This window comes from Nicotiana tabacum, chromosome 8, assembly GCF_000715075.1.
Source record: "Nicotiana tabacum cultivar K326 chromosome 8, ASM71507v2, whole genome shotgun sequence".
NCBI lineage: Eukaryota > Viridiplantae > Streptophyta > Magnoliopsida > Solanales > Solanaceae > Nicotiana > Nicotiana tabacum.
In genome coordinates this window covers 174,683,680-174,710,737 of record NC_134087.1, presented here as the reverse complement: position 1 = coordinate 174,710,737, position 27,058 = coordinate 174,683,680, and the positions used below count along the sequence as shown (strand labels likewise).

The window sequence follows — 27,058 nt, the reverse complement described above, 5'->3', positions numbered from 1 at the left end:
CAAAATCAAGTGTATAATAATTACCCCAATCCTTGTGATGAAAATTGCTCCAAATATCGCCTCAATCCGAGTCCCACATCTCAAAAAATGATAAAAAGAACCAAAAACCTCGATTTTATATCTTCTACCTAGCACTATCCCCATTTATGGACAAATCGTCGCATCTGCGACCACCGCTTATGCTACAACAACTCGCACCTGCGAGAAATCACGGAAGGCCTAGCCTATCGCACTTGCGAAAATATTTCCCTACTTTTGCGGCTAAGCACAATGCTTCTGCAGACACGCCGATGCGCCCGCCGTTCCGCTTTTGCGATCCTCCTCACTAGATCTCACCTCACATTTGTGACTCCTTCATCACTTCTACGACCATCGCACCTGTGCAAAACTAACCGCATGTGCGATCACACCAGAACCAGCAACCCCTCAACAATCTAACATAAAATGAAAATAATATAAGCCTCGTCCGAAACTCACCCGGGCCTCTCGGGACCCCGTCCAAATATACCAACAAGTCCAACAACATAACACAGACCTACTCGAGGCCTCAAATCACACATAACAATAACGAAATGACAAATCGCACCCCAAATCAAACTTGATGAACTTTGAACTTTTCAACTTCCATAACTTGTGCCGAAACATAGCAAACCAACCCGGAATGAACCTAAATTTTTCACACAAGTTCCAAATAACATAAAGAAGCTATTTCAATCCTCGAAACCACAATCCTAATCTGATATCAAAAAGTCCACTCTCGATCAAACTTTTTAGAAATCCAACTTTCGCCATTTAAAGCCAAATTCAACTATGGACCTCCAAATTATAATTCGGACATGTTCCTAAGTTCTAAATCACTCAACGGAGCTAACGAAACCATCAAAACTCCAATATGAGGTCAAATACTAAAAGGTCAAACTTGGTCAACTATTTCAATTTAAAGCTTTTTAGGTTAGAATCATTCTTCCAAATCAATTCTGATTAACCTGAAAACTAACCGGCGATTCACAAAAGTTATAATATATCATACGGAACTACTCCTGCTCGTAAACTATTGAGAAAAATGCAAATTCTCAAAATGACCGGTCGGATCGTTACATTTATCCTTACAAAATCTTAAAAAGGCCATGACAACAACCCCTGTTTTGGCCTTTCCAGACTTTAGTAAACCCTTCATTATGGAGGTAAATGAATGTGCTACTAGTATTGATGCAAGAGAGGAGACCCCTTTCATTTATGAGAGGCCTTGAGCCCTAAGCACTAGGGTTTGTCCACCTCTAAGAAATAGTTAATTGCCCTTCTCAATCCTGTGGAAAAATAAAAGCATTATCTCATTCCAAATCATTTCATCATCTTAACTGATCACTTTATCCTTAAATTTTAACAGGAACAGAGGATCACCACTGACTTACACCACAAAGGCATTATTCAACTGGCGGGACTAAGTTTTGAGATTCATTACAATAAGGGAATTAATTTGTAGCTGATTCCTTTTTCAGAAGGCCACAACATACCACTTCTTCTTGTAACCTGACCATTCAGTTGCAATTCCAATGAATAGATAAAATTATTGATAGTTATGACGGAGATCAAGAAGTAATAAAGTCACTAGTGTTGTTAGTATTGATCCTGAAGTAATAGGAGAGGTTATAGTAATGAATGGGGTCTTGAGATACAAAAGGAATGTGTAGATTGGTAGTAAAGGAAATATGAGAACACAGTTACCTAACCAAATACATGCCTCTAATCTTGGGTGACATTCATGTATCACTGCTACCTTTCATAGGGTTAAGGCTAACTATTATTGGCCTTCTATAAATATAAGAAAGAGGTGCAAAATTGTAATATTTTTCAAAGATGTGAGGATGAGCAGGTAGTATATCCCGGCCTTTTGCAACCTTTGCCCATTTCTTCTAGGCCATGGGAACACATATCGATGAATTTTATTGACGGATTGCCTAAGTCTAAAGGCAATGATATTATTTTGGTAATTGTTGACATGTATAGTAAGTATGCTCATTTTTTGACATTAGCATACCCCTATACAGCTGCTCAAATAGTTGCCTTATTTCTGGATAACATATAAAAGCTACATGGTATGCCCAACAATATAGTTTTCAATGGGGATAATGTGTTCCTCAACTTATTTTGGAAGGAACTCTTCAACTTGCTTCAAACTAAGTTGTTGTTCAGTTCAGCATATCATCCTCAAATGGATGTACAAACATGAATTGTAAACATGTGTTTAAAAAATTACTTGAGTGTATGATTAGCCACAAATCTTTTGACCGGAGAAAATGGGTATAGTTAGTTGAATTCTTGTATAACAGTAACTACCATTCAACTACCAAACTAACCCCTTTTAAGGCTCTATATGGTTATGATCCTTCTCAATTATCTTTTAAATTGATATATCAATAAAGAGTGGCTGTTGTTGATCAGTTACTTCAAGAAAGGCAAGTCAGGGCCGAGGTTCTGAAGAATAACTTAGCAAAATCTCAGCAAAGGATAAAACACTAAGTGGATAAAAGGAGGACTGGAAAGGAATTTGAAGTAGGTAATTAGGTGTTTCTGGAACTTCAGCCTTACAAGAAAATTTCTATTGCTGTTAGGAAGTCTTTGAAACTAGCATCCAAATTCTATAGACCTTACCAAATGGTTAGGAAGATCAATTCAATGGCATGTGAGTTGTTGTTACCTCTGACCTCTAGAATACATCTATTTTTTTTACATATCTCAGCTAAAAAAGAGATTGGGGCATGGTCAAGTTTCCTCTATTAATCCACCAACATATTCCTTATGCGGCACTCTCCTAGCGGAACTAGTGGCATCTTAGCTAGAAGAATGGCCAAAAAAAGGTAATGATACTGCCAGACAATTAGTCCTAGTTCAATGGGACAATTTGCTACTAGAGGAGGCCATGTGGGATGATTCCAACTTCATTAAGTCGCAGTTCCCATTGTTTGAACCTTAAGGTCAAGGTTCCTAAGAGGGATAGTTTGTAACAAAGGCTATATGGAGGTGGTTATATTAGTTGGAATAGAAGTTTAGTTTATGTTAATTAAACCCTTTAAGTTGTAAGTGGTCATTTAGACCCTCTTAAAGTTTTTATATTTTTTTAGTCCCTTTGGCAGAGTGGAATCCTACACTCGTTGTGAGCTGTATTTAGCAGAGATATTGTAATGATTTTTGCATATTTTGAATCCAAAATCTATCTTATCCTCCTCATTCTTCTCTCCTTCTCTCTTTTTTATTTCTTCTTTTTCTAGTTATCCACCATTAAAAAGTTTCGATGAGCTTCGATTCTGTTACAAGCAAGCCTCATGATGTTATTAGTGAGGGATTTGAATGACATGATAACTACTCACACTTAACTTGATAGTGCTATAACTTTCAAAATTTTATTATATATTGGATTAGAGAATAAATACATTGAAATTCAAATGCACAGATATTACATGGGAAATTTGTTGGGGTAATGCCAACATCCTGTCTATGCTGAGGCTTGGGTGATCGGTCGGGAATGGCCCCGGTAGGAGTCATAGACGAATATAATGATTACTTGATGTATTTTGTTCAGTAAAATTTATGCTTTTACTATGAGTTATAACTTTTGGCATTAATGGAATGCGCTATATCGATTCTCATTGAGACCATATACTATGCAATAGAAACCATAGTTTGGCGGTACTATTAATTCTTGAAATGTTTATCCTCTATGTAAATGGCATTTGTACCGGTATTTTATTCAACAACTCTAATATAGACCTTTATTCAACCAATAGTTAGATTTGAGGCCTAATATAATAGAGATTAGAGAGAGAGAGAGAAACAAAGCTTCAATGGAAATATAGCAAGTGATAATTAATAAGGTCAGTGCTGATCAAGTCCACCTCTTATTTGCCATCTAGCCAATTGTTATTTCTCATAGGCATTGATAGTTTAAAATAAAATCACTAGCAAATAATGAATCGGCAAATCACTTCACTTGTCTCTTTTCAAGCTATGTTGTAGATGATGCTCCTCTTTCTCTCATGTTTGACATTTGAAAATTCTCATTGACAAGTGAGAATCTCTTTCCTCAACTAGAAACTGCCAAAACTTCTTAGAATAAAACTTTGAAGGGAACCCAACTCACACATCAGTGGTAAGGTTATTAGTAGCATATTAGGAATTAGGCGTGACAAATATCACTAAGGAAAATTTGATAACATGCAATGATAAGTCAATGTTATAGAACAGTAAAATATGCATTTCGAGTATGCAAAAGAACAGAAAATACTATAGTTCCTCTCACCTTATTGTTATCTTTCACCAATATCTTAAATATTTTTGAAAATCTTTAAGTCAAACTTGATTTTACCGAGAAATGGAGTTCTATGTAATCGTACGATTGTTCCAGATAGTCGTTTGGTTGTTTGAATTCCTGCAGAGTTTGAATTCCATCAAGAGATCCTTTTCTTCTCCCCTATCCGTATTCGTGAACTATCTCCCTCCCTCCCGTAGTAAGAAAAAAGTAGTACAACTTTTAACTTTAAACGAGGCAACGATCAACTTTGATCAAGAAGCATACAAAATATATTCCTTCGAAGCACTTACAATCGGATTGGGCCTGAAAAATTATACTAGAAAGTTTAAAAGTAAAGTTGATCCCAAACAGAGAGGAGAACATTCCACTCTATATGGGCTACGACTATCTATTAACAAAAATTTGCACGACGTGTCCCCCAAGGGGACTGGTCTTGGCGGAATGTCTATATTTTTTATGATTTTAGCGGAATATCCCTCTTTTTTACTTGAACACCATAATTTTTAAATTTTTATAGCTTGACATTCTTGTTTAGTGACATAAAATAAAAGTTAATAATTGATTGTTATTAAAATCGTTTGAACGCTAATAATTTGAGCTTAAATATTTTGTTCCTACGCAAATTTTGGTGATTTACTGTAAAAATCTCAAAACTCCATTGTTGGACCTTAGAAAGTGTTGAAGAAAACAAAATGAGACTTTTTGATTTGGTGTTATTTAACTAAATTGGTAATTGGGGATTATTATACTGGTATTTAGAAGCTTTGTTTTAAATTTAAGATCATTTAGAGCAGATTTGAGCCGGTTTAATTGAAATTAAAGTCAAATTCAAAGAACACTTTGTTACAATAACCCCCCAAAAGTATGCCGATCAGATAGACTTTGATGAACAACTGAACAAATATATAAAAGAATATGTAACATTAACTCTACCTACTCGATAGAGAAATCTCCGAAGAGTAGAAGTATGACAATGGACAGATTTCGGCGAACAACTTAGCAGATAGGTAGAATAATAATAACATCAATTCTACCAGTCCGGTGGAAAAATCCTAAAGAGCAGAAGTATGACAATCGGGTAGACTTCGATAAATAATTTAATCCGATAAAGAAACCCTAAATAGATGTGTGCGGGTTCGAAGTCATTTTATAAATACCACCGATTTTAAAAACACTCGATTAAGACCGGCCCCAAAAATTCCCTTTTGTGTCAATCTCCCATCTATCAATGTCAAGAGGAAAGCAAAGCCAAGGCTTCATAAACTCTTGGGCATACAAAGTTTACAAGAAAGTTTCTTTTGGTATATCAGGGCATATACCTTCTTAATTTTTTTCTGATATTTGGCTAGCGTTTGGCCATAGATTCTCAAATTTATTTTGAAAAATTTGATTTGGGTGAAGCTTGGTTTGAAGATGAAAATGTGTTTGGACATCAGTTTTCAAAACATATTTCCCAAATTTATTTTGGAAAAATATGAAACATGACTTATACCCACAAGTTCTAAAAACTATCACAAATACCCAACAATACCATTATCAATAATATTCATTATATTATCGCAAACCATAATCCTGAACATAAATAAATTTGATACAAAATTATTAATTTTATAATGAACTACATGATACACTATCTGATGACCGAGAAAACGAAGCAATATTGTTACAAAATAATAAATGGTGGGCTCTTTTATAAAATACAAAAGTTTGGTGCAATTTTAAAAAAAAATATAATAGTGATATTTTTGGCCCAAAACTAGCTATTGAGCTGGTTTTGGGATTTGGGATTTTGCCAAAATGTAGGCAAAATCTATGGCCAAATATGTGTTTGCCAAATAAAATCAAATTTATTTTGACAAAATCTATGGCCAAACGGGTCCGTGACCGTCACGATAAATTCCAAACAACCAAAAAAACTACCAAATGAGGAAAATAATTGTTTTTTGTGCCTTTAGGCGGAATTCAATTTGCTTGGCAACTATCTTAATAATCTCTTAAAAAACAATCACTAAAATTTTTATCAAAATACTATCAGATTCACTAATCGTATTATTAATTTGTAAAGTATCATTTTAAAAAATGTTTTTCAGAATCCAACCAAATACTGAATAGTAACATTTTCTAAAAAAATATCTTTTACAAAATTATTCAATTTGCAATAAGTAATAACCAAATATATATATTAAAAAAAAAGTAAAAACGAAAAGTGGATAAGCAAAGCTAAACCGCTCAATTATGTCAAACCTCTTGAATTTCTGAAACACATACTAGTAGGAGAAGTCAAAACTTCAAACACCCAAATCCCAATGCCAAATTTAGCGCCAAGAAAGCAGCAATGCTCTCTTTTGCTTTACTCCATTCCTCTTCTTCACCAAAACCACAATTCCATTTTCACTCCCAAAATCAAACTCCCAAACTCCCATTTCAATTCCTCCATTTTTCACCCTTTACCGTATTACCCATAAAATTACAGAGCAAACCCTCGTTCTTGAGCTTATCTGCATCTTTGCCATCTTCTACTTCTTTGATTGGTGATGAGTTTGAGGTGGAATTGGGTCGATTACTGACACTATTACCGGAGGAGATGCGGCGGAGCGTTAGCGAACATCCAGAGTTTTGCTACTTAATTGAAGTGGTTATGGACTTGGGTCGTAAGCCACTTGCTCGCTTCCCCTCCGGCGATTTTATCTTGTCCGATCATCCAATAACCCTAGATGATCTTCAACATGCTATATCCAAGGTCAAAATCAAACAAATATAAATTACTGCTACTTGCATGCTACAGTACCAGTAACTGATTTAAAATTGCAACTATGGCTTCAATTGAATTAGGAAGGCATTGATTCTGATTAGGGCAGGCCAACCCTGATGAGCTTCACACACACACGCACACACAATGAAACTTATGATTAAGTGCGTGTGTATATATATATATATATATATATAAGTATGTATATGTGGTAAAAACTTCACTAACTAAGTACAAATAACTGATTTCGAACCCAGTAATCAAATGAGTTGTGATTAAATCCCGAATTTGAACCACTAAAGTTCAAATACCGACCAATAAAGTTCAAATACCTTTGGTGCATGTGTGCACACACATATACTCAGGGGCGGATCTATTGAGGTCCGAGGGGGTGGTACGCCACCCGCAAGCTTCGGTAGAAATTCTATATATATATATATATATATATATATGTGTGTGTGTGTGTGTGTGTATGTATGTATGTATGGATAAATAGCAGTGGCAAGGTGCTAGTGGTTGAGGCGCAAAGTTTTCTCCTTGATGGCAATTGACGAGAGATCAAACCTTGCTTGTAGCATTTTTCAGATGTTTTGGCTTGCTGCATGTCTAGGACTTTTTAAAAATTATACCTAATGTCTATTTTTAAGACTCTTTTTTCGTTGACTTTGAGGGTTTAAAATCAATTAATAAGTTTCCTAAACAACGTGAGATTTGCCCAAACCTAAATTTTAGAGCCTGCTATTTGTAATTTGGCTATGTATTTGTAATTCATATTTTTTGTTGTCACTTTCATTCTGTTCTCTTAGGATTAACGTAAATATTAGGAAAATTAACATGAAAGGTATTATAGTTATGTTACATAGTTTAAAAGTAAATAATTTATATAAGGTAAAATCTTATTTGAAATTAACGTCCTAAATATTAGAACCTTCTATGTACCTCAAATAAATAACCATAATTTTAATTCATTTTTAAATTATTAAAAAATAATGATAATTTTATCCAATATAAAACTTTTGAAGGATAAAAAAAGTCAATCAACATTTTGCGAAGAAACTTCGTGTTTTGGGTCTGTGAGAAAGCACGGGAGAAAATATTCTTGATTAATATATTGACAATGATACAATGAGCCCTATATATATAATACATGTCCTACTCCTAATACATATGAGATTAGGGTTATTTACTGCTATTTAATTATCAAACTAACACTCCCCCTCAAGCTGGTGCATATAAATCATATGTATCGAGCTTGTTACATATATAACATATACGAGGACAAGTGAGGGACTTGGTGAAAATATCAGCAAGCTGATCATTCGACTTCACAAATTTTGTAGCAATATCTCTCAAGAGTATCTTTTCTCTAACAAAGTGACAATCAATCTCGATGTGTTTAGTTCTCTCATGGAACACTGGATTTGAAGCAATATGAAGAGCATCTTGATTATCACACACAAGTCCCATCTGACTAATGTTACCAAATTTCAACTCCTTGAGCAACTGTTTGATCCAAATTAGCTCACATGTGGCCATAGCCATTGCTCGATATTCTACTTCTGCACTAGACCGAGCAACCACATTCTGTTTCTTGCTCTTCAAAAACACCAAATTTCCTCCTACTAAGACACAATATCCAGACGTAGAATGTCTATTAGAAGGTGATCCTGCCCAATCAGCATCTAAGTATCCAACGATCTGCTCATGGCCTCGATCCTCAAACAATAAACCTTTACCTGGAGCTGATTTTATATACCGAAGAATGCGGACAACTGCATCCCAATGACTATCACAGGGAGAATTCATAAACTGACTCACAATACTCAAAGGAAAGGAAATGTCAGGTCTAGTCACTGTGAGGTAATTTAATTTACCAACCAACTGCCTATATCTTGCAGGACCGCTAAGAGGCTCCCCCTGTCCTGGTAGAAGTTTAGAATTCGGATCCATCATAGTGTCAACAGGTCTATAACTTGTCATTCCTGTCTCCTCAAGAATATCTAAGGCATACTTCCGTTGTGAGATCACAATACCTGAGCTAGACTGAGCGACTTCAATACCTAGAAAATACTTTAATCTGCCCATATCCTTAGTCTGAAAGTGCTGAAAGAGATGTTGCTTCAACTTACTAATACCATCCTGATCATTGCCGGTAATAACAATATCGTCTACATAAACGACCAGATAAATACAGAGATTTGAAGCAGAATGTCGATAAAATACAGAGTGATCAGCTTCACTATGAGTCATGCCAAACTCCTGAATAACTGTGCTGAACTTACCAAACTAGGCTCGAGGAGACTGATTTAGACCATAGAGGGACCGGCGCAACCGACATACAAGGCCACTAGACTCCCCCTGAGCAACAAAACCAGGTGGTTGCTCCATATAAACGTCATCCTCAAGGTCACCGTGAAGAAAAACATTCTTAATGTCCAACTGATAGAGAGGCCAATGGCGAACAACAACCATGGATAGAAAAAGGCGGACTGATGCAATTTTAGCCACGGGAGAGAAAGTATCACTGTAATCGAGTCCAAATATCTGAGTATATCCTTTGGCAACAAGATGAGCCTTTTGTCGATCAACCTGGCCATCTGGACCAACTTTGACTGCATACACCCAACGACAACCAATAGTCGATTTACCCGAAGGAAGAGGAACAAGCTCCGAAGTACCACTCGTATGTAAAGCAGACATTTCGTCAATCATAGCCCGTCGCCATCCGGGATGAGGCAGTGCTTCACCTGTAGACTTAGGGATGGAATCAGAGGACAAAGATGACACAAATGCACAATGGGATGATGAGAGACGCTGGTAACTTAAACCGACATAATGAGGATTAGGATTAAGTGTGGACCGTATACCTTTTCGTAGTGCAATCGGTTGATTAAGAGGAGACAAGTCCGCAGTATTAGCAGGGTCAGGTGCAGGACGTGAATCAGCTAGGCCTGATGCTGGGGGCGGACGACGATGATACGTTAGGAGTGGTGGAGCTGTAGAAGGTTGAACTGGACTAGGTGGTGGCACTGGAGCTATAGTTGGTTGAACTGGACTAGGTGGTGGCACTGGAGCTATAGTTGGTGGAACTGGACTAGGTGGTGGCACTGGACTCGGTGGTGACACTGGAGCTATAGGTGGTGGAGCTGCAACTGGAATTGTAGGCGGTGGAGCTATGGAGGAAGATGAATGGGAGAGAGGGACTGAATCTCCAAAAGAAGGAACGGGTAACACCTCAGAAATATCTAAGTGATTAACTAAACCTGTGAAGTATGATTGGGTTTCAAAGAAGGTAACATCAGCAGACATAAGAAATCGCTGAAGGTCAGGAGAATAACATCGATATCCCTTTTGCGTTCTCGAGTAATCCAGAAATATGCACTTAAGAGCACGAGGAGCTAACTTATCTTTTCCTAGAGTAAGGTCATGAACAAAGCACGTACTCCCAAAGACACGGGGTGGAAGAGAGAACAAAGGTAAGTGGGGAAACAGGACAGAGAATGTAACTTGATTTTGGATAGCTGAAGATGGCATACGATTAATAAGATAACAAGATGTAAGAACTGCATCTCCCAAAAACGCAGCGGAACATGAGATTGTATGAATAGGGTACGAGCAGTTTCAATAAGATGTCTATTCTTTCTTTCAGCTACCCCATTTTGTTAGGATGTGTACGGACAAGATGTTTGATGAATAATCCCATGGGAGTTCATAAACTGCTGAAATGGGGAAGACAAATACTCTCGGGCATTATCACTACGAAATGTGCGGATAGAAACCCCAAATTGATTTTGAATTTCAGCGTGGAAGGTCTGGAAAATAGAAAACAACTTAGATCGATTTTTCATCAAAAATATCCAAGTGCACCTAGAATAATCATCAATGAAACTAACAAAGTAGCGGAATTCTAAGGTAGAACTAACCCGACTAGGACCCCAAACATCTGAATGTACTAAAGTAAGAGGTGACTCTGCTCGATTATCAAGACGTCGCGGGAAATGAGAGCGGGTATGCTTACCGAGCTGACACGACTCACACTCTAGAATGGACAAGTGAGATAAGCCAGGTACCATTTTATGAAGTTTTGACAAACTGGGATGTCCTAACCGTTTATGTAATAAATCTGGTGAATCAGTAACGGGACAAGTTATTGGAGGAAGACAAGATGCGAGTCCATGTGATTTTGCAAGGATAAGGTAATAAAGTCCATCTGATTCACGTCCGGTACCAATGATCCGCCCTGTACTACGTTCCTGTATAAAAGCAAGGTCATCAAGAAATAAAACAACATATTTAAGTGATTTGGCTAAGCGCCTAACGACTATGAGATTAAAAGGACTACCAAGAACATAAAGAATTGAGTCTAAAGGTAAGGAAGGAAGTGGACTTGCTTGATCTATTGCAGTTGTCATGGCTTGAGACCCATTGGCCATTGTGGCTGTTTGAAGAGATTGAAAATATGAAATACTAGTGAAAAAAGATTTGTTACCAGAAATATGATCATATGCACCTGAATCAATGACCCAAGACCCAGAAGGTGAAGATTGGGAGACACAAGTCATGCTACTATTTGTTGGAACAACGGAGGCTAATCTTGAAGATGTCTGTTTACGTGCTTTGTACTGAAGGAACTCAATATAATCCGGTAAAGAAACCATTTGGATTGGATTTAATGCATTCGATCCAGTGAATTGTGAGTCTAAGGCTTCTAATGAGAATGACATTATAATGTTCACGCCGAAAAAGGTCAGAAAATTGTTTGGAAATCACTGTTTCACTGTTACTGTTCACCGGAAACATTGTAGCTCGCCGGAAAATAAAAAAGTCGTCGGAATCTGATGTAAACTTGATGGGTAGGCTCGGAAAAGCAAGACGATTACACTGCCCAAAAGAAACTTTTTGAAATTCTGGCCGGAACAGCCCTCACGCGCCGGCGCGTGGGACAGACGCGCCGCCAGCGGTAGAACTCCTGCAGGCGTGTGAGGGCGCGTGGGTGAGTGTTTTCAGGTGGTTTTTTTCTGGGGTTTGGTCGCCTATCTCTTGGGGACCTTTTGGTGGTGTTGGATTTTGCACAACACTGATAATTAGTGACTTTGATGCAAATAGTAACTTAGGTCACCGGAAAATCTCACGGTGACTAAGTTCTTTCTTCCCGGGTGTTGCTGGAATGACGCACAACGATCTATTCTCACCAAAGCTCTGATACCATGTGAGAAAGCACGGGAGAAAATATTCTTGATTAATATATTGACAATGATACAATGAGCCCTATATATATAATACATGTCCTACTCCTAATACATATGGGATTAGGGCTATTTACTACTATTTAACTATCAAACTAGCGTTTGCCACTAGCTCAAGCCTCACTGTAATTATGTCGTGAGGCTAATTGAATCCAGTTGATTAATCCGGGAATATATATAATATAAAGTTAAAAAAATTTAGTTTCCTTCTTCCAAGTTTTCATAATTATTATATTTTTTCCTTTAATTGATTTGTCCGTATAAATCGTAGGACAAAAACAATGAGGGTCGAAAAAACCCAAAGTTGATCAAATCGACTAATATTACTTTATTTGGACCGTATAAATAGTAACACGTCTATGTTCAAAGTATTGTGGCACCCGCAATGTCCAAATCCTGGATTTGCCTCTCCATATATTGAACCTTCGTTTGAGTGGAAACATTGATATTTTGCCTGATTGTTTTAATAAGTTACTTTTTTAAGTTTGGTATCTTAATTATATGCTCAAAGACTCAGACATTCTTTTATACCCTAATTGAAGCAGCTATTTTAGTAATTTAGTTGCAGACTCAGTAGTAACTATGACCCTTTTCTTTCAACGAAATGTACTTAGCATAGTTGTTGATAACAATTCATCTAGTTCCAAGGCGAAAGGTAGTACAAGTAACAATTGGTTTGTACTGTATTTGATGGTTTCTCATATTACAGGTTGGTGACTTTGCAGTTGATAATAGAGCTGGCATTAGCAGAACTTTACACCGAATTAGTGCTATTAGAAACCGGAAAGGTGCAATTATTGGTTTAACTTGTCGAGTTGGCCGTGCATTATCTGGAAGTGCCAACTCGTTGCGAGATCTAGTTAAAGATGGTGCTTCTCTGCTGCTCATTGGTCCACCTGGAGTTGGAAAAACAACTATTATCAGGTTGAACTTCGTATTTGCGCTCATCTTATGCCATTTGATTTTTTATGCGCAATGACATGAACCAGAGAAACATTCCTGCTGTTTAACCTTGATTCTCCTCCTCCTTAATGTTAATCATTTCCATAACATATCTGATCGTGACATTGGAAAGAAAGTAATTTCGTATTGCTTCACATTTTGCCTCAATTTTGAGAATAGGAGGAAGTGATACCTAATAACAAAGGCAAACAGAAATCATTCTTCGAATATGTCCAATTCCAAATCAAACTTGCTTACATCTTTTTGCGAGTGATGCCACACAGCTGCTTCCTATCTCATTCAAGGTTGGAAACAGGCAGTGCTTTCCCATTGTGTGCATGTGTAGCTTGAAACCAGTGAATAGCTTGATTGTTGATTTTATATCAGGTCTTTGCCAATCCTGTGTGTGAAATTTTCTTGTTGGTGGAACAAAACACTTTTTTTGCACTTTGTGAATACTGCATGGTGGTCCTTAAAAAGCAGCTGATAATAGTATTACATATCTTCTAGTTTCCTCACAGTGTGATTCTTTTTACTTCTTCAACTCTTCTTTTTTCTGCATTTTTTTCCTGAAGTCTTTGTGGGCATATCCGGCTAGAGTTTTATGTCTGAAACTCGTCTAGACACATTCTCTTTGTTTATACTGTAGTTCAATGGAATGATGTGGAGATGAAGTTCTGAGAAAATTTATGAAATCCGCTCTTAGTTGGGGGTCTTGCATAAAGAGCCATTACCAGTTATTATGCATATCTTATCCATCTGTTTGCATTTTCTTCAAATGAGTGCATTTGTGAACATCTCTTATTCAGGGAATGCTTAGTTGTGTATTATGAATGTTGCTTTTGAATTGTGTTTTTTCTTGTATTTCTTCCTCATCGTCCCACATTTCTTTCTCAAAAATGTGATGGAAGGCTGTCAAACATTCTGTCAAGGATTCAGCTGTCTGAATGTTATTATCATTGTATCCTCACACCCGTGCCGTCTTGCATGCTTTCTCCTCTCATTTCTCTTTGGACTCAGATACATGTACAAAATCCTGCAGTTATAACATGTACTGCAATTGTGCATGTTGCACCTACTGTCACTATCAAACTATTTCCATGAGATTCTGCAGACGAGTATATAAGGATTCCTTTTTTATCTCCTAGGGACATAGCCAGGATGCTTGCAAATGATTATGGGAAGCGCGTAATGATTGTTGACACCTCTAATGAAATTGGTGGGGATGGTGATATACCTCATGCAGGAATAGGTAATGCTCGCCGGATGCAAGTTCCACACTCTGACGTGCAACACGAGGTAGGAGCTTGATCTTTCACTCAGTTAGCAAGATGAAAAAAAATTATTTTTTGAAAAGCTGTGTTGCCGCGACCGCTGTAATTTATTGTTGGATGAGGAATTCCATCTTACCACATTGATGGAAGCAAAATTAGAACAACATTTCCTAGATGAACCACTTTCCTGAGGATACACCTGGTGTGTGCTTTGGGTGGATCTGGCCTTCCGTTAAATGAGTGGCTCCAAATGTGAGCCAAGTGATCATCGATCAATGAGGATTGTTATTTATATATTTTTGTAGGTGCTGATAGAAGCAGTGGAAAATCATATGCCACAAGTGATTGTAATCGATGAGATTGGTACTAAACTTGAGGCAATGGCTGCCAGCACCATTGCACAACGAGGAATTCAGTTAGTTGCAACTGCTCATGGTGTAACAATAGATAATTTAGTGATGAATCCTGCTTTGGAGATGCTGGTTGGAGGAGTACAGGTAGTTATTGTTTAACAGATAAACCTTTTCCATAGTCAGTTGTACATTTTAACATTGGGGCTGATGCTTAGTAAATGATGAAAAAATGCTGTTATATTATGCATGGATAACCATGTCAATTTCTCAATGAAACTTCTCTTGTTACTTCACAGTAGTAGATAATAGAACGTCTATTTCCAAAGAAGCTAGTCAGATGTCTAGGGGCATCCAACTGTTCATAGTCGTATCAGATGTTACTTTTTCCCCTTTCTATATCTCATGAGTAGTGTGCAAAAATAATATCACTGCAATAAGGTGAACCAATGCATTCTCTACATTGTCTATGCAACTGCAACATGAGCGGTGCACGGAGGGTGAGTAAAACAAAAGAAAACTTAAATCACTGCAATAAACTGCACCAATGTATTTCGTTATCCAAGAAAGAAAAAAAGTGAACCAATGTATTCTCTACATTTTCTATGCAATTGCATCGTGAGTGGTGCCTGAGGATGAAGAAACAAGAATAAGCGAGAAACTGAAGATAAAAAACAATAATGCTTAAGGGCATCTACCTTGCTATGGTGATTGTCTGTATCTTTTATTGATGGGGAAGGTGTAGTGTTAATAGTTTATTTCAGTATCACATACTAAAGCAATAGAACTTTGGAATCTAGTGGAAAAGTTGGTTTCAAAAGATGACACCAGGTCTAACTCTATTATTCCAAATGATGCCATCATACCATTAACGAGATGGCGTGATTCTCTACTCTCTCATGCACTATTGGACGATTTAGAAGCTGCTCTTTTCAGGTTTGTAAAATAGTTGCATTCATTTATTTCTTTATCAGAGTGTAACACTTGGCGATGAAGAGGCAAGCAGGAGAGGCGTTCAGAAAAGTGTGCTGGAGAGGAAGGGTCCATCAGCTTTTAGCTGTGGGGTTGAGATAATCTCCAAGGCAGAACTGAGAGTTCACCCTGATTTAGAAGCAACAGTAGATGCAATTCTTGCAGGTCTTTTTCTAGTCCTCCCTCATCTCCTATGTCCTAACAAAATAAGTTGCTGATAAATAATTTCGGAATGCTAATTGGATGTTGTCTGCCATGGTTTTAATGTCATGTTGAGAAGGCCGTTACCCAAGATATGAAACACGCAAGATAAATCCAGGATCACAAGATGAAACAAGGAAAAGTTCATCCACCCAAGCACCATTTGATGAGAGAAATGAAGTTTTGGTTGAAGATATTATCCAGATGAATGGAGGTGTACCTGGTTCTACTGAGCTCATCTCAGAAACAGATTCAAGCATGGAAGGAGGGTCCGGTGAAAGTGAGAATGCCCTTTGCATTTTTCTATATGGGGTAAGATATTACGATTCACTTGCTCCCAAGGAAAAAAGAATGACGTCATAACTCTGAATATGTATAAATTTGGTAATAACTAAAATCTCAGTCTCAGAATCTGTTCTCTTATTTCAGATTTACTGCCGAGCTTGTAGTCAAATGGTTAAAAGGCCTTTAGAAGAGAATCAATTTCCAAAAGAGTTGAATTACCTCCTAGTACATGTTGGTTCTGCATTAGCATATTATTGTTATTTAATTTGCTGATAAACCTAATTTGATAACATCTCCAGTATGCTTAATTGCCTCTGTTCTCATGTTAAGGTCCCACATATCCCCCTTCCTCTGGGGAAAGTGCTTGGTGGCCCCAAAAATGAAGAGTAGATGCATCGAGCAGGAATGATTTTGTCTTTTGGCTGACTATCCAGATTCAAGCCCATCAAATATTTTTATTAAAAAATTCCTGGCAAAAAGAACTTCGTGTTCATCACTTCTTAACAAATAGTTGCTGGCAGAGTCTCGTCACTCCTTGTATAGGTGGAAAAGAGGGGAGATTCTTCTTTGCAAAGCTCCTTAAGATGTCACTCATTAAAGTAATTGTAAAAGATTAGTTTTAAAATTGTAGAGCTTCCTCTTTCAAATTTTATATCATTTACACGTATTAAAGAAAAAAAATTATGTCATTTATTGAAGTATTTGAGTTAGTCTGATCAGCATGCGGGGCAAAGATAGTGGCACAAGTCTCATTAGAAAGCTCTTTTTTTTTTATGCTGTAAGATTCTTAAGTTCTATGAGGGAAAGTAAGGCATGGAATAAGAGATTCTTATGGGGGGAAAAATAACAGAAGAGAGGAAAAACTGTGAAAAAGCTTCCTTCAGCTTCTATATGAAAACTTCTCGTGGAACTCATACTTGAGCAGGTATTGTAGATCTCAGAGGCAAGTGTGATACAAGGGATAAAACAGTTAAACATCGATGACGCCATTGAGTTTACTGATAATATCAGCGAAGCGGATGTGTTACTTGCTCTGCAGTCCAAGCTTAAGAAAAACTCTCGGATTCAAGCAGCTGCAAAATCTCACGGCATTCCTATTTATATGACAAAGGTATTTGTTAGAGAGAACTTGCAATATCTATTCACTGAATGAAAGTTCCGAAGAAAGAAGGGAAAAACAAGATGAGTTGTTTCATGCGTTATCTGTTGTCTCTTCAGAGTTCAAATTCACTATCATTGTGCCCTTTATATGAAAGTATCTTTTTCTTTTGCAGACAAGCTCCTCAACGCAGTTAACAAAGGCCATACAGGCATTAATAGTTGATTTTGCTGATGGCTTTGAGTTTCTCGAATCTGAAGCTAAGACGAATGACTCTGAAAAGATTGATGCATTGGAGGTAATTTCCCCTTGTATTCTTTTTTCTAGTACTTTTTTCGGGAAAAAACAGTTTTGAAAACTCTAGCTGCTAATCTCCACCAATATGATAATGGGCATTGCATGATAAAGTGGAGTGATGACTACTCTTAAGTTGGCTTTTCACTTTATGATGAAATGCTAATTTTCACTATCTGGAAAACATGGAGGTTCCAATGAAATCATTGGTGTCGTTTGCCTGTAACATATCTACTGCACCATCTTCTCATGCTGTGTAAGGACATTTGATGTTTGCAATGAAACAAAAGATAAAGTGAACTTCAACTTGAGATTAACCAAGTCTGTGTTTTCATTATTTTTTATGGAAAAAAGTCTATGTTTTCATTTCAAACTAACTGCTACTTGAAACGGAAACGAGATGAAGTTTTCATTCCAGACTAATGTTTTAAATGTTTGTGTGAAGTGTCTTCTTGCTAAGGTCTCATCTGAAGGTAGTAGTCAAAAAATATGTTATCCTACTAGCTAGAATCTAATGCAGAATGCTGAAGGAGTGTGAGCATTCAAATTAAGGTCATGGGTTGCTTACACTGTCAATTTTCCAGAGGAATTCTCTTTGCAAATTAGACAAGCTTAATTAGCCAACAGATTGAAAAAGTATCAACTTGCTAATACTCTTCCAAAAAAAGAATTAACTACCTGAACTGCAAAGGCCCTTTCTTTTATTAGGAAATGGAGTTCGTCACCATCCACATTTTGCACTCTAGTTACTAGAACTTCATTACAGTTAAAACTAACTTGTAATGCTTCTGGATGTAGTCGTAAATGGGTGTGGGGCTTGAGGATAGTGTCTACATGTAATGTTAGTTCATTATAATTATTGCTTGAATCGAAATTGAACTGATATTCATTAGCTCAACCAAATAAACAGAAGAACAAAGCAGAAAAAGAAAAAGAACTTATCAGCGAAGAAGGGAAAAGAGTGGTTGCTATCCTGATGGATCCAGCACTGTATTTGAATAATCTTCTGTTGATAATTCCCATCTGTCCTGAATAGTTATCTATGTTGTCAGATAAATCAACCAATAATTTCATTACCGGAGTTATTTCTGTTAGAATAGTTATGTGAATATATGTAATTAGTCCTAGAAATAATCTTGTAAATGCTCCCCACAAGACTAATAGGCCTGTAGTCTCTGATACAAGATGCACCTTCTTTCTTAGGCACAATAGTAATAAAATAAGTATTGATGCTTCTCTCGAAAACACCATTCACATGGAAGTATTCAATGGCTTCCATCAACTTTCCCTTGATGGTATCCCAACAGAGCTGGAAGAAGGCCAAGGAGAAACCATCAGGCCCGGGGGCCTTATCACCAGCACAACTTGACACAGCCTCGTGCACCTCTTCCTCCTCGAAAGCCCTTTCTAGTCACTCACTGTCACCCTCCCCTATGTGGTTGAACTCTATTCCCCTCAAAGCCGGCCTCCAACTAACTTCCTCTTTGTATAAGTTCTCATAAAACCTCATCCACAACTAAGGACTCTATGAAGTTTCTCCTTCGATTTGCAACCGCCACCCTATGGAAAAACTTGGTATTCGAATCCCCCTCCTTTAACCAGAACGCCCTCGATTTTTGCCGCCAACTAGTCTCTTGAGCTATTGCTAACTCGACTAATTCCCTCTTAACCTCCCCCAATCTCGCTTTCTCAGATTCATCTAACTCCCTCGCCCCTTTCCCTCTATTTAATTCCCCCAATTCATGCATAAGTTCCCTCATTTTAACCTCTACCCTCCCAAAAACCTCCTTATTCCACCTAATAATATTTCCCTTGAGCAATTTAAGTTTCTTCGAAAGACGGAATGAAGGTGTCCCTGGTACCCCGTAACTTGTCCACCGTTCTTTCATTTTGTCACCAAATCTTGGCACTTTCAACCACATGTTCTCGAATCGGAAGGGAGCACGCACCCCCCTCCCTCTGCATCCGTCTAGCAAGATAGACAAATGATCTGAAGTCCGCCTAGGTGAAGGAATCTGCAGCACATTCGGCACCAGCTCATCCCAGGAGGGCGATATCAGAAATCTATCAAGTCTAGACCTTGAGTTGGAATCCTCTGCCCTGGCTCAAGTAAACCTTTCCCCTGACAGAGTAAGATCAATGAGAAAGTGGTCATTGATGAAGTCAGAAAACTCCTCTATGGCCCTCAAAATCAGACTACACCCTAATCTCTCCTCCGGAAATCTAATAGTGTTAAAGTCTCCCCCTAGAACCCATGGAATATCCCATTCCCCCATCACATTGGCCAGTTCTTCCCAGAAAAATACCTTGGACCCTTCTCCTACCGGTCCGTACACTCCCCAAATCCCCACTCCACCCCACTCACCCTATCTTTGATAAATGCTGCTAAAGAAAAAACTCCATTCTTAATCTCCTTTACCTTCAAGCTTCTATCATCCCACATAAGAAGAATGCCCCCAACACTTCCCACTATTAGAATCCAGTCATATTTTACCCAACTACCTCCCAAACACTCGTCACAATCACATCCGACAAAACCTCCATTTTTGTCTCTTGAAAACAAACTAGGTTAGCACCCCACCCTCTAACTCCCACTTTGATGGTGACCCTTTTGTTTGGGTCATTCATCCCCCTCACATTCCATAAAAGAATCTTAACTTCCATAAGTAACAATATCCCCCTTTTCCCCATCCCCTAGCCGAGCTCCCTTCCTTCTTGTCACATACCCGACCCCTTCTCTGGTACACCACTACATCCCCTAAGTTAGTTTGCTTAACACCTTGGCCCAACTCCCTCCCTACACCATCATAGAAAGACTGTTGCCCAATCTCCCTCAACAGTTCTAGCACATTATCTTCCTTCCCTTCAAAAGAAACACCTAAAAACTTCCCGAAGTTTAATAGTTTATCCTCCATCCAGAAGGACATATCCCCTCCTCCAATCCGTGACGAAATTGGACATACATCTTCTATATGTACCTTTTTCTTGCCCCTACCAGAAGAATACAAGACCATAGCATTGCTAGCAATAAGAACTTTAGGTGCCGGAAGGGTCGCACCAGAATGCGTTTGTGGAAGGTAGGCAGATCCTGGATGCTGCTTTGATGACAAATGAACTTATAGACTCCTAAAGGAAAAATAGAGAACCCGGCTTACTATGCAAGTTGGACCTTGAAAAGGCTTTCGACCATGTCAATTGGGAGTTCCTGGATTTCATTATGATGCGGATGGGGTTTTGGGGCAAGATGGAGGGGATGGATCAAGTTTTGCATTTCCTCAGTCAGATTCTCTGTCCTAGTTAATGGTAGCCCGTGTGGTTTCTTTGGCAGCTCCAGGGGTCTCAGGCAAGGGGACCCCCTATCCCTCATGCTATTCATTCTAGTGATGGATGCTCTGAGTAAAATGATGGACCGTGCGGCGGGCGGTGGCTTCTCGAGAGGATTCTCAGCTCCGATCGGGGTACTCAGTGCCCAAAGAGTCTCTCATTTGCTCTTTGCGGATAGCACCCTGGTTTTCTGTGATGTCGATATGGATCAGTTGACTTGCCTGAAGCAAGTCTTCTAGTGGTTTCAGATAGTATCAGGACTCAAAATCAACCTCGGCAAGTGTGAGATTTTCCCGGTAGGTGAGGTTGCTAACATTGATGCTTTGTCTTATGTTCTCAGATGTAAGGTGGGCTCCTTTTCCACTACTTACCTAGGTCTCCCATTGGGCGCTTCGCATAAGGACTAAGGGTTGAAAAAGATTAGCGGGCTGGCAGAAACGGTACTTGTCTAAAGGCGGTAAGGAAATGCTTATTAAAAGCATTTTATCAAGTATGCCCACCTATTACTTGTTTTTGTTGCAAGCTCCCGTGAGCATCACAGAAAAACTGGAGCGGCTTCAAAGTAATTTTCTTTGGGATACGGCGGATGGAACTAGAAAGTTTCATCTGGTGAATTGGCAGACAGTCACTTCCCCAAAGAAGTAGGGTGGACTTGGAGTAAAAGGTCTTACGGTATTCAACAGAGCTTTGTTGGGGAAGTGACTGTGGAGATTCGGGGTAGAAGAACATGCTCTATGTAGGGAGGTCATAGTAGAAAAGTACGATTCCACGGGAGGGGGTTGGAGGACTAAGACAATCACAACACTTTTCGGGTGTGGCATGTGGAGGAGCATCATGAAGAATTGGGAAGCCTTCAGTGGCAACATCACTTGTGGGTGGGAGATGGAAGGAGAAACAACTTTTGGAATCATAGGTGGTGTGGAGAGGATATTCTGAAGGTCTCTCTCCCCACGTCTTCAGAGTTTCAAACCAGAAGGAATTGATGGTTCAACAGATTCGTAAGGAGCATGAAAGAGGGATAGTATGAGACCTCTCATTTAGAAGGAATATGCAAGATTGGGAGATTGCAGAGCTCCAAGATTTGTTGACACTGCTATATAGGCAAGACACCCTAGCCATCTCGTGATTCTTGGAGTTGGAGTTTGAGTGACGATGGTTTGTTCACCGTAAAGTCCTTTTACCAGAGCATGTTGGTGAGAGAGGAGGCCACTTTTCCATACTCCTCGATCTGGATTCCTAAGGCGCCCACGAAGGTGTGCTTTTTTGCATGGCTAGCGGCGAGGGGAGTGATTTTGACTACTGAAAATCTGCGAAAGAGAGTTACACTTGTTAGTTGGTGCTACATGTGTAAAAGCTCAGGGGAAGAAGTTGATCATCTTTTGTTGCATTGCCATGTGTCCTCGGTTTTGTTGAGGGCAATCTTGAATCTTTTTGGCGTTCAATGGGTGATGCCAAGTTCTGTAAAGGAAATGTTATATAGCTGAGCCGGTTTTTGTAGAAGAAAGCAAAAGGCGTGAAAGTTTGCCCCGTTAGCACTCATATGGATAGTTTGGGGGGAGAGAAATAGGAGAGCTTTTGAGGGGATTGAGTCTCTTTTTCACATCTTAAGAATAGTCTTTTATCTTTGATCGCTTTTTGGTGCACTCATATAGCTCTTGTATAGGAGATTGAGCGTCTTTTGTAGAGAATCATATTCTGATGTAAATTCTCTACTTTTTGGTATACCTCTTGTATACGGGAGTTCTCTCCCTTTTGATTAAAACAATTAGTCCTAGTCCCTTATGTAATAGGAGTAGGTTATGTGTTATGAATACATATAAATAGGGCTCATTGTAACATAGAATATTAATCAATACTCCCTCTGTTTCATATTAGATGAGGTACTTTCCTTTTTAGTCTGTTCTAAAACAAATGACACATTTCTAAATTTGGAAATAATTCAACTTTAAACTCTTTATTTTACTCATTTACCCTTAATGAGAAGCTTTAATAGCCACACAAATGTCATGGCCCCACAAATCTTTTACCCCTTAAGCTTTTAAGACCACAAGTTTCAAAAGTCTTCTTCTTTTTTCTTAAACTCCTTGCCGAGTCAAACTACCTCATCTAATATGAAACGAAAGGAGTAATATTTTTCTCCCGTATATTTTCACATGGTATCGGAGCGTTAGTAAGAAAACATCGTTGTGCGTCATTCCGACATTAACCGGGAAGAAGCAACTTAGTCATCGTGCAATTTTTCCGGTGACCTAAGGCCTGTCTACGTGAAAGTCATTTTCTGTCGGTGTTGTGCAAAAACTAACACCATCACGAGGTAGATCACCCCTCAACGACCAACCCGTTAAAATTTCTCTAGCAGTAAAGCTGCCACGCGCCGGCAATAGAAATTTTCCGGCAAAGGTTCTGACCTACGCGTCGGTGCGTGGGCCACTTTCCGACCACTTCTTCGCGAAACTCTTTCAGGACAACTTGCTATCCTCACAATTTCGAGCCTACCCATCTAGTTCAAATCAAATTCCGACCACTTTTATATTTTTCCGGCATGAATAGTAATTTAAAAAAATCTGTTTTTTTTTCCGGCGTAAACATTACAATGGCATTCGTATCACAAGTTTTTGACTCACAATCCACTGGATCCAATGCAATTCAGATGGTTTCTATACCCGATTATATGGAGTTCCTTCAGTATAAAGCATGTAAACAGACATCTTCAGGGATAACTTTCGTTGTTCAAACAGATAGTAGCATGACTTGTGTCTCCCAATCTTCAACCTTTGAGTCTTGGGTCATTGATTCAGGTGCATCTGATCATATTTCTGGAATGCAGTACATGGCGGATCATTGGTACCGGACATGAATCAGATGGACTTTATTACCTTATCCTTGCAAATTCACATGGACTCGCATCTTGTCTTCCTTCAATAAATTGTCTTGTTACTGATTCACCAGATTTATTACATAAACGGTTGGGACATCCCAGTTTGTCAAAACTTCAGAAAATGGTACCTAGCTTATCTCACTTGACCACTCTAGAGTGTGAGTCATGTCAGCTCAGTAAGCATACCTGCTCCCATTTCTCGTGGCGTCTTGATAATCGAGCAGAGTCACCCTAGTCGGGGCAGTTCTACCTTGGGATTCCGCTACTTTATCAGTTTCATTGATGATTATTCAAGGTGCACTTGAATATTTTTGATGAAAAATTGATCTGAGTTGTTTTCTATTTTTCAGACCTTCCATGCTGAAATTCAAAATCAATTTGGGGTTTCTATCCGCACATTTTGTAGTGATAATGCCCTAGAGTATTTGTCTTCCCCATTTCAGCAGTTTATGAACTCACATGGGATTATTCATCAAACATTTTGTCCGTACACATCCCAACAAAATGGGGTACCTGTAAGAAAGAATAAACATCTTATTGAAACTGCTCGTACCCTACTCATACAATCTCATGTTCCGCTGCGTTTTTGGGGAGGTGCAATTCTTACATCTTGCTATCTTATTAATCGTATCTCTTCAGCTATCCAGAATCAAGTTCCATTCTCTGTCCTGTTTCTCCACTTACCTTTGTTCTCTCTTCCACCCCGTATCTTTGGGAGTATGTGTTTTGTTCATAACCTTACTCCAGGAAAAGATAAGTTAGCTTCTCGTACTCTTAAGTGCGTATTTCTGGGTTACTCGAGAACGCAAAAGGGATATCGATGCTATTCTCCTGACCTCCAGCGGTATCTTATGTCTGCTGATGTCACCTTCTTTGAAACCCAATCATACTTCACATGTCCAGGTAATCACTTAGATATTTTTGAGGTGTTACCAGTTCCGTCTTTTGGAGATTCAGTCCCTATCTCCCATTCATCTTCCTCCATAGCTCCAGTTGCAGCTCCCCACCTATAGCTCCAGTGCCACCACCTAGTGCAGTTCCACCAACTATAACTCCAGTGCCACCACCTAATCCAGTTCAACCTTCTACAGCTCCACCACTCCTGACTTATCATCGTTGTCTGCGCCCAACATCAGGCCCAGCTGATTCACGTCCTGCACCTGACCTTGCTAATACTGCGGACTTGTCTCCTCTTAGTCAACCGATTGCACTACAAAAAGGTATTCGGTCCACACTTAATCCTAATCGCCATTATGATATTAGTAAATTGAAGCAACATCTCTTTCAGCACTTTCAGACCAAGGATCCGGGCAAATTAAAATATTTTCTGGGTATTGAGGTCGCTCAGTCTAGCTCAGGTATTGTGATCTCACAACGAAAGTATGCCGTCTTAGATATTCTTGAAGAGACAGGGATGACAGGTTGTAGACCTGTTGACACTCTGATGGATCCGAATTCTAAACTTCTGCCAGAACAAGGGGAGCCTCTTAGCGATCCTGCAAGATATAGACGGTTGGTTGGTAAATTAAATAACCTCACAGTGACTAGACCTAACATTTTCTTTCCTTTGAGTGTTGTGAGTCAGTTTATGGATTCTCCCTGTGATAGTCATTGCGATGTAGCTGTTCGTATTCTTTGATATATAAAATCAGCTTCAGGCAAAGGTTTATTGTTTGAGGATCGAGGCCATGAGCAGATCGTTGGTTACTCAAATGCTGATTGGGCAGGATCACCTTCTGATAGACGTTCTACGTCTGAATATTGTGTCTTAGTAGGAGGAAATTTGGTGTCTTGGAAGAGCAAAAAACAAAATGTAGTTGCTCGGTCTAGTGCAGAAGCAGAATATCGAGCAATGACTATGGCGACATGTGAACTAATTTGGATCAAACAGTTGCTCAAGGAGTTGAAATTTGGTGAGATTAGTCAGATGGGACTTGTGTGTGATAATCAAGCTGCTCTTCATATTGCGTCAAATTCAGTGTTCCATGAGAGAACTAAATACATTGAGATTGACTGTCACTTTGTTAGAGAAAAGATACTCTCGGGAGATATTGCTACAAAATTTATGAAATCGAATGATCAGCTTGCAGATATTTTCACCAAGTTCCTCACTGGTCCTCGTATTAACTACATATGTAACAAGCTCGGTACATATAATTTATATGCACCGGCTTGAGGGGGAGTGTTAGAATAGTTATGTGAATATATGTAATTAGTCCTAGTCCCTTATGTAATAGGAGTATGTTATGTGTTATGAATACATATAAATAGGGCTCATTGTAACATAGAATATTAATCAATAATATTTTTCTTCCATGCATTCTCACAATTTCAAAGCCGTGTGTGGATTTTGCAGGAGGCTAGAATAGCCATGGAGCGTGTAGTAATTCCAAAAGGGGAACAAGTTGAGCTACTCCCTAGGCCATCAAATATTATATTGCTTCAGAAGGATCTTATTAGGAAGTACAAGCTAAAATCAGAGCGAATTGGAGCAGGGACGGATGTAAGGCTTCGAATTCTCCCTTTCTCCGGTGCATCTGACGAAGACAGTCGGGATAGTGAAGGAGTTGATGATGAGAGCGAAGTTGATGAATTATTGAGGCCGAATGCTGAATCAAATGGATCTGCCTATACGTTGGACAGATTACCTCTACTACCTGAATAGAAAATAGATTGTTTTGTTTTAAAGCAGTTTGTCTCTAGCAGAGCAGAAATGTCTTACTATCCAGCACACCTTACATAGTGCATCCCTCAACATCTATTGAGCATATTCTGAATCTATTGGGTATAAATACAAATGGTTACCTACATATTTGGGTTTGGATTCTGATATTTTTTATTATGGCCCTCAAATTGTTCGAATTCTCAAGCTTCTACTTTATGAAACTCAAGATGTATATCAACAGAGCTGCCCTTCCATATAGATATGGTTATTATCTTAGACCGATGCTTCATCTGCTTCTTTAGTTGGACTTGTTTCACGATATTGCGTAAGCTCCTGAATATGAAGAATAATCACATTGTTGAAAGGATCAAAAGGTTCCTAAGCTAGGTTCCATGATCCACGCGTTCCTAGACAGGCTTAAATGGATGAATGAACTTTCAAAAACTCAGCTCTTATGAAACTCAAGATTT

At 38.7% G+C, this 27,058-nt stretch overlaps 1 protein-coding gene across 2 annotated transcripts; it reads left to right on the top strand.

The window, feature by feature from the left end:
* Positions 1 to 6,538: 6,538 nt before the first annotated feature.
* Positions 6,539 to 26,752, top strand: LOC107823234 (protein SEEDLING PLASTID DEVELOPMENT 1). 2 transcript variants are annotated; one of them, XM_075219892.1, is made up of 10 exons: positions 6,539 to 7,049; positions 13,014 to 13,228; positions 14,395 to 14,545; positions 14,826 to 15,017; positions 15,845 to 16,007; positions 16,123 to 16,355; positions 16,473 to 16,559; positions 17,263 to 17,439; positions 17,603 to 17,725; positions 26,280 to 26,752. In XM_075219892.1, the coding sequence occupies exons 1-10, from the start codon at positions 6,645 to 6,647 to the stop codon at positions 26,586 to 26,588; spliced, it is 2,055 nt and encodes a 684-aa protein (XP_075075993.1). In that variant the 5' UTR covers positions 6,539 to 6,644; the 3' UTR covers positions 26,589 to 26,752. The 2 variants fall into 2 exon arrangements, with proteins under 2 accessions (XP_075075993.1, XP_075075994.1); XM_075219893.1 differs by lacking the exon at positions 16,473 to 16,559 and having other exon boundaries at positions 6,541 to 7,049.
* Positions 26,753 to 27,058: the final 306 nt, after the last annotated feature.